We start from the raw sequence: 8,602 nt of genomic DNA, 5'->3' as shown, positions 1-8,602 counted from the left end.
ATCATGGGAAAACAAAGACAATCTCAAATTGAGGGACATGTTTGTCACTAAAATTGTCATGATAATCATTTAAAAATATATGTAAGTCAAGTCATTATGATGTACACCTTAAACTTACACAGTGTTAATGCCGACTATATCTTAGTAAAACTGAAAAAAAATTGAGGGACATTTTCCAAATAACTGACTAGTATTTTTCAAAAATCTCAAGGTCATGAAAGATACAGAAAAGCTCAGCAACCATCACAGGTGACAGGAACTAAGGAGACATAACCAACTGCACTGTGGGACCCCAGACTGGGTCCTTGAAAAGAAAAAAGCACGGTAAGGAAAAAAATGGTAAAACATGAATGAAGTCTGTAGTTTGGTTAATAGAACTGTACCAAGGTTAATGTCTTAATTTTAGTAATTGCTATAATTATATTAGATGTAAACATTAGGGGAAGCTAGGTGAAAGGTATACAGGAAATCCGAATTGTTCTTGCAGTTTTATAAATCCAAAATTACCTCATAATAAAAATTCTTTTAAAAGTTACAAATTCTCTGTAACTTACAACTTCCAGTAGAAATATATATCTATACACATTTCAAAGTTAATAGGTAATTGAAGCAATTTGCCCAAACTAGTTACATATTTTTAATGAAATATTTATCATGGCCTATTTATACAAGAGCACTTCAAGACAATTGGATTATGCCTTTGAATAAATACAAATAGTTCTAATGTCACTTGACATTTGGGGGAGAGTAACTGTCCTAATTATTTTCATTCTTTACCTTTCATTCTTTAATTTGCTTATGGAAACCTGGACTTAATCTCAGCTGGTATATGGAGCTCTCTCCAGATATAAATGGCTCACATTATATTCAGCAAATTGATGCAGAGATGTTTCTAGTTTTTAATCAACAGGTACAATTGGAATTTTGTTGAGAACTTGAAGTCTGAATAAAGATGAGATTGGATCGTCATTTAATCCAGTAGTGCTCAATGGGAAGTCAGTAGCAAAATTTTCACTTGTCTGAGGCAAAAATGATAAAAACATAATGGCAAAATACATTTTTACAAAACTGTATTTTTTAATTTAAAGGATAGGTTCCTTGATGGGATTATTGTCTTCCCATTTTTTGAATTTTGATTATCATTAATGTATAATTACTTGAACATTATGGTTACTAGACTCCCCCCCTTATCAAGTCCCCCCTACATACCCCATTACAGTCACTGTCCGTCAGCATAGTAAAATGCTATAGAATCACTACTTGTCTTCTCTGTGTAAACTGCGTTTCCCATGCCCCCCCCACATTATGTGTGCTAATCGTAATGCCCCATTTTTCCCCTTGTCTCTCCCATCCTACCCACCCTCCCCAGCCCCTTCTCCTTTGGTAACTGTTAGTCCATTCTTGGGTTCTGTGAGTCTGCTGCTGTTTTGTTCCTTCAGTTGTCTTACCATTTTTATATTAAAATATCATTTCATGAAAACATGATATGAAATGATAGATTTTTGTTTCATTTTAATTTAATGTCCATACACGGAAAAATAAAGTTTTTAGTAGTACACCTCCTGTCCATTTTGTGTATGTGTGTGAACTTCACTGCTGTTTGGAATTCAGTGTCTCAAAATCACTTATCTATACCACTTTCTTTCCTCATCACTGATGTCACCCAGGCTCCATTATGTTCACATCATTAACTGTCATCAAATACAGTAAATCAGTGACAAATACTACTCAAATGCAGTTAATCCAGTTGCTTTTAGTTAATAATATTTTAACTAATTAGAACCCACAAAAGTTATTTCTATGTCCTTTCTCATTTCAAGTCTCTGATTTCAGCATACCATAAGCAATCCTAACCTAAATACATGGAATATTATTCTATGTTTTGTGCAAGAAAGACCTTTATTCCAAATGACCAGGATTATAACTCAGTTTATGGAGAATATTTCATATTAATGAGAAAGATAATTCATTGATGTTCTGCATTTGCTTCATCTATTCTCAAAGTACTAAGGAAAATATTGAAGGCAGCCATAGGTTATACTAATTCTGCTCGAAGCATTTACAAAGTTTTAAAAATAACTTAACACTCATTTTTAGTATATCTTGGCAACCAGCTAGACAGGTAGGTGGTACCATTAGGTATCAATTGTAATTCCAAGTATAGGACTTATATCAATGAATATGATCTGGTATATTTGAGAAACGTTTTAAGAGGTACTGTCTGCCTTTGGAATTCCAGGTATACATATTGCGCCCTTCTGTGCAGGACATAGGTCTGAATTCACACACATTTGTATAAAATAAGGCAAGTAATTAAAACTTCATTAATGCAAACTTTTTAACTTTTAAGGCACAGTTAGTAGTATTGATAGCATTCTCAAAATATGTTAGTGTTTTATTTAGTTTCTTTAATTTTAGAGTGAGAGAATTTAAAGTAGCTTATGACTGTAATAGGGTATGTGGTGGGGACTTGATAATGGGGGAAATCTAGTAATCACAATGTTGTTCATGTAATTGTATATTAATGATACCAAAATAAATAAATAAATAAAACAGCTTATGAAGGCAGAAGAGTGATGATCAAAAAGAAGCCAAACTTGTTCCCCTACTCCATTGTATTTTGTGAATAATTTGTTAGGAAATACTTCTTCTCAGTTTCCATGTCATTACTTCAGAATGCTCAGAGGACAAAATGGCTTAAAATCAAGTCTGGTAGTACCTGAAGATGTATCTTTTTTTTTTAAGGCCATTGAATTGGTAGTGATGAGCTTTTTCCTTTAATGTCTTTTTATTTTATAGTTAATCAATAGCACTTGTTAACTACAACAAGCCTCACTTATTTTTTCTTTATCCACCTTTCATTGCACACATTCAAATAACTGCTCTCTGATATGGAATAGGATACACATTATGTGTATAAAGAGAGATTTGAGACCACTCAAAATGCCTCAAACAACCATTACGAAACCTACATCTAACAACTGGAGTACATTCCTGAAATGAATCTCTTTAGCCTTATATGTGTCCTAATTGGTATTTGCATATAAGTCAAATCCTTTTTTTTCTTTACCCTTCATCTTAACTGATTATCTATGAAGACCACCATTCGCCAGGCATTTGCATGATTATGAATGATGGCATCTAAGATGTTGACTCAGAGATGGCCTCTACTCATGAAGGGACAAAAACCTAGAAACTTCTGAATAATGATAAACTATGTTCTTCCTCTCAAACCCAGTCGATACCTGATACATCAAAATTGGAAGCTAGTTCTCTTCCCTATGCATGCATAACATGTTCTCCTGGAAAATATCATTTAAAGTCAAAATGACAGGATATCTCTATGGAACTAATAAGCACTTCCAGGGACAGGACCAATGAACTTCCTGGGGAGACATGAATAATATCTACATGTAGCTCGAGAACATGAGCTACATATAGTCATCAGGTACTCTGGCACGGCTCTCTGACCCCCAGGACCTATTCCTATCAGAATCTGGTGGTAAACTGGAGCCAGCCTCTGTTTTTACCTCTCCAGTGCCATGGGGAAAGGGGAAGTTGGGCATAAAGCGCTTAAGGAACCGGAACTCACTACTGCTGGTGCCAGTGACTGAGCACAGTTCATAGGGACAAGGCTGGGATAAAGGTCCATTAGCTCCTCCTTGTACCAGGTCGTTAGGGAAATTACAGTCATCATAGAAATGCTCTTGAACTGTGAACTTTTCTCTATATTTGATCTTCTGGCAGATGTGTATAATGAAGATCACCATGACAGAGAGGAGAAAGAGAAAGGAAAGCACAGCCAGAGAAATGACCAAATATTTAGTGGAAGGATTTACCCCTGTGGGATGCTTGGCTGGATCCCGGAACTGCAGGTAGGGCTCAGAAAAGCCATCTACCAGCAGGACGTTAAGGGAGGCAGTAGTGGAGAGAGCTGGTTGTCCATGATCCTGGACAAGAATGGTCAGTCTCTGTATCATGGGGTCTCTCTCAGATATCTGCCGTGAGGTATGAATTTCCCCATTTTGTTGTTGAACAGAGAATAACCCAGGGTCAGTGGCCTTAAGCAGATGATATGAAAGCCAAGAATTCTGACCTGAGTCACCATCCACAGCCACCACCTTGGTCACCAGATAGCCGGCCTCTGCAGACCTGGGCACCAGGTCATTGCAGGGCAGTGTGCCATTCTGCAGTGGGTACAAGATCATTGGGCGGTTGTCATTGTCATCCAGGACGACTACTCTGACAGTAACCTGGCTACTCAATGACAGGAAGCCCCCATCTGTTGCCTTTACCATAAACTGAAAATTTTGAATGGCTTCATAATCCATGGTTCTCAGTGCATAGAGCTTCCCATTGTCTGAATTTATGGAGATATAAGCAAAGACTGATAGGTCTCCACTTTCTGGAGGCAGCAGAGAATACGTTACTTGGGCATTCTCACCCAGATCTAAATCCTCAGCATGGACTTTGCCAATAAAAACTGCAGGGCTGTTGTTTTCACGAACAGTCAAGATGTAGGAGTCTTTTTGAAATACTGGGGGGTTGTCGTTAATGTCAGCTATTAGTACCTCTATCAAAGTCTCCGTGGACAGATTGGGTGGTCCGGTATCCATGGCAACAAGGGTGATATTGTAGCCTGAGACTTCCTCGCGATCCAAGCCTCTATCAGTGACCAGCGAGTACGAATTCCGGAAGGTAGGTTTGACTGCAAAGGGAAGGTCTTCTTTGAGGAAGCAGGTGATTTTTCCTCCCACTCGAATGTCCCGGTCTCGGATAGAGAACAGGGCCACTACAGTCTGCCGTGGGGAGTCCTCAGGGAGAGGGCTGGACACAGAGGAGACCGTCACTTCAGGAGGATTGTCATTCACATCCATCACTTCCACCAGGACTTTGCTGTGGGCCGAGAGGCCTCCTCCGTCAGTGGCTTGAATGTCAATATCATATGTTTCAATCGTTTCAAAGTCTAGGGGCCCTCGTAGCCGAACCTCTCCAGTTTGAGAGTCAATCTGAAACGTCTGGAGAATTGTTTCTGGGTTTTGAGCTAAAGAGTAAGTTATATCCTTGTTAGAGCCCTCGTCCAGGTCCGTGGCAGTCACCGTGGCCACTAAAGAACTATTGGCGCTATCTTCGGGTACCTGAGCGCGGTACACCAGCCGGGAGAACTGGGGCACGTGGTCGTTGACATCCAGAACCTCCACGCGGATGTGGGCGGTGCCAGACTTGGGCGGGGACCCGCCATCCACCGCTGTAATTGTCAAGTTGACTTCGGGCTGCTCCTCTCTGTCCAGGGGTTTATCCAGCACGAGCTCTGCATATTTGGGCCCGTGGCTGCGGAAGCGGGTGTGCAAGTGGAAATACGCGTTGGCGCTCAAGCTGTAGTTTTGGAGGCCGTTGAGGCCCACGTCCAGATCCTGGGCGCTCTGCAGAGGAAAACGTGAACCCAGGGGAGTGCTCTCCGGAATCTTTAAAAGTGGCTCCTTGTTTAGGAAAACCGGGGCATTGTCATTGATATCAAATACCCTGACCTCCGCACGAAAGGACTGCAGCGGCTCCACCAGCACTATTTCAAAGTGCAGAACGCACGGGTCGGCTTTGCCACAAAGTGACTCCCGATCCAGTTTCTCCTTCACGAACAGATCCCCGGTCTTGCGGTGGAGCCGGAAATGCAGTTTGTTGCCCTCGGAAACGAGCCGCGCCCCGCGCGCTGCCAGCTTCCCTACCTCCAGCCCCAGGTCCTTAGCCACATTAGCCACAAACGAACCGCTCTCCATCTCCTCCGCCACGGAATAGCGGATGGTTGCCGCACCCCCCACAGATACGCACAGAAACAGAAGGAGAGCCCTCACCTGCCTGCTTTGCAAGAGTTTTCTGCGCGCAACCGCCATCCGTTCTCACAAGCGCGCTCCTGCAGCAGCCGCCCACCTGTTGAGGATATACTTTCACTTTCCGCCCAGGGCTGCTGTCGGCTTTGGAGCCTCTCACCGCAGCGCCGCCAATGGCTAGCGGAGCGCGGTAAGCTGTTTTGCACTTGGAAGAAAATTTGCATTAAGCAACTCAACTCCCCAGTCTGTCGAATGTATTAATAGATATGTTCTCATTCTGGAGAGTTAGGTAGAGGTTGAAAGTTGTTGCCAAAGCAACCGCGGACTCGCCTTTTAATTCCCTTTCAGATAAGAGTCCTTGGGAATTGAGAAGCCAATGAGGATACTAGCTCAAGCTGAAGTCACCGTATCTGCGTATCTGGGAGCGGGCTGGGGCCGCTGCAGCTACCGGCAAACAGCTAGGAGTAAGCAAGCTACACCGCACACTCCACGCAGTCCGCGCGGAGATCAAGACAGAGGCAAATACAAGATCCTGCTGTCTTCTAGTCTCTAGAGCCAAACGGATAGGGCTGAGGGTGGAGGGCTTGGAGGAAGTGCTCAGCAGGAAAAGGAAAGGGCAGAAGTCTTCTTTCAGGGAACCTGAGGTCCAGTATGTCCACTGACAGGAGAACCGCCAACTAGCCTCTTGATTTGCACAAATCCATACTTTCCCCCAGAACTCTCAAGCGCTTAGGAAGAGCTAGCTTGTCATGTATGATTAAGATTATGGGGAAGTAATATTTATTGGGTATGATTTCTATATATTGGTACTGCGTTAAGTGATTTACATGCCTTATCTAATTTAATCCTTGCAAAAAATTATATGAGGTTCACATTATTATTATTTCTCTTTCGCAGACGAAGACACTGAGACTGGAGAGGTTATGTCACTCCCCCAAGGTCCTCCACCTAGTAAGCATTAGAGAAAGAACTCAATTTAATTTGCCTGACTCTAAAGTCTATGCTCTTAACCAGTATATTACTCTGCTTCCAGATAAGAATTATTTAAATGAAGATAAATGTTTGGCTTTGGATTTTAAAGGAAATGAGGTAATAATGTACTCATATATTTAAGAAATGGCCTAATAGAAATTTGGGGGGTGTTTATTGAGAATTTCTTTTACAATCATGGGATCATAAGAATGGTTTAAGAACGACAAGATGCCTCAAGAAGATGAGAGCCAATCTCCCCCTTCCTTTTTTATAGATGAATAAACTAAAGTCCAAATGATGAAATCACTTGCTGAGTTCACACAGTTACTCACGGGAGTAAAAGAACTAGAAGCTGTCTTCTAATGTTCTGTCTCATGCTCGTTATCAAAAGCACTTGGTGATTTCCTATTTGAGCTCAGAGAAGACTAAACCATATTTTCCAAGTGAGGAAAAAAAGTGAATGAAAATAGTGTCTATAGTGTTAGTGACATCCTGACATGAAGGAGTTCATGGATCCCTCAATTTCTATTAGATATCTTCAATCTGACTTTAGTATACATCTCTAAATAGTTTAATTTTGCCTCTTTAAAAATTTGTATATAAAGTAAGGTGTATAGAAGATAATATTTTTATTAAAGTATCACTGATATATGATCTTATACAAGTTTCAACTGTATAACACAGTGGTTCAACAGTTACACATACCACTAAATCCTCACCCCCTCTAGTGTGGTTACTACCTATCAATGTAGAAAGATGTTACAGAATCATTGTTTATATTCTCCATGCTGTACTACTGTCCCCGTGCCCAATTTATATTGTGATTGTGAATTATTGTGCCCCTTTACCCCTTCCCCTCCTTCCCAAACTGTCCCAACCCCTCCCCCTTGGTAATCACTAGTCATTTCTCAGTGTCTATGAGTCTACTGCTGTTTTCTTCAGAAGATAATTTTTTATGGCAAAAACACACATATGATTTTCAGTAGGTAATCCTTTGAATCTAGTTCCTTTCTTTAATTTTTAGTTCAGTGTGAGATTGATGTTGCTGTGTTTTGCTCTAGTTCATTCATTTCCAGTGTGTAGAATTCCAGTGTATTGTCAATGCTTTTGGGACACAGACCATCAGGGACATATGTGTAGTTGAACAAAGTTGTATTTTCTGATTTACTGCAACAAGGGACTGAACACCACAGAGATTCCCAGGGCACCACAGCGAGAGGGTGTTAGAAGGGACTAATGAACCTGAAAGTCTTTGAGGAAACATAGGCAAAAATCTCTTCAACATAAGCATCAGCCACTTTTTTTCTGGCTACATCTTCCAGGCAAGGGAGGCAAAATTAAAAAATGAACAAGTGAGACTACTTCAAGCTAAAAAGCTTCCATACAGCAAAGGAGACCATCAACAAAACAAAAAGGCAGCCTACAGTGTGGGAGAACGTATTCATACATGATATATCCAATAAGTGGTTAACATCCAAAATATATAAAGAATTCATATGCCTCACCACCAGAAGTAACCTGATTAAAAGATGAGCAGAGGACCTGAACAGACATTTTTCCAAAAAAGAAATACAAAAGGCCAACAGGCACATGAAAAGATGCTCCACATCGCTAATCATCAGGGAAATGCAAATCAAAACTACAAAATATCACCTCACACCAGCTGGAATAGCCACTATCCAAAAGACGAGAAATAAGAAGTGCTAATAAGGATATAGAGAAAAGGGAACGTTCCTACACTGTTGGTGGGAATGTCAATTGGTGTAGTCATTATGCAGAGCAGTGCAGAGGTTCCTCAAAAAATT

The 8,602-nt window shown here is 40.9% G+C and overlaps 1 protein-coding gene across 1 annotated transcript; it reads right to left on the bottom strand.

Annotated features, from left to right (window-relative positions):
- Nucleotides 1–1,381: 1,381 nt before the first annotated feature.
- On the bottom strand, nucleotides 1,382–6,009 carry PCDHB1 (protocadherin beta 1). Its single transcript, XM_017644446.3, has one exon. It carries the CDS (start codon nucleotides 5,886–5,888, stop codon nucleotides 3,432–3,434), a length of 2,457 nt encoding a protein of 818 aa, XP_017499935.2. The 5' UTR covers nucleotides 5,889–6,009; the 3' UTR covers nucleotides 1,382–3,431.
- Nucleotides 6,010–8,602: the final 2,593 nt, after the last annotated feature.

Source organism: Manis javanica, chromosome 14 (genome assembly GCF_040802235.1).
Source record: "Manis javanica isolate MJ-LG chromosome 14, MJ_LKY, whole genome shotgun sequence".
NCBI lineage: Eukaryota > Metazoa > Chordata > Mammalia > Pholidota > Manidae > Manis > Manis javanica.
Note: the sequence above shows the minus strand (reverse complement) of the source record. Positions and strands in the feature narration are given on the sequence as shown.

Excerpts from the sequence above, each read along its gene's own strand:
- PCDHB1 (XM_017644446.3), bottom strand. The coding sequence starts at position 5,888 with ATGGCGGTTGCGCGCAGAAAACTCTTGCAAAGCAGGCAGGTGAGGGCT.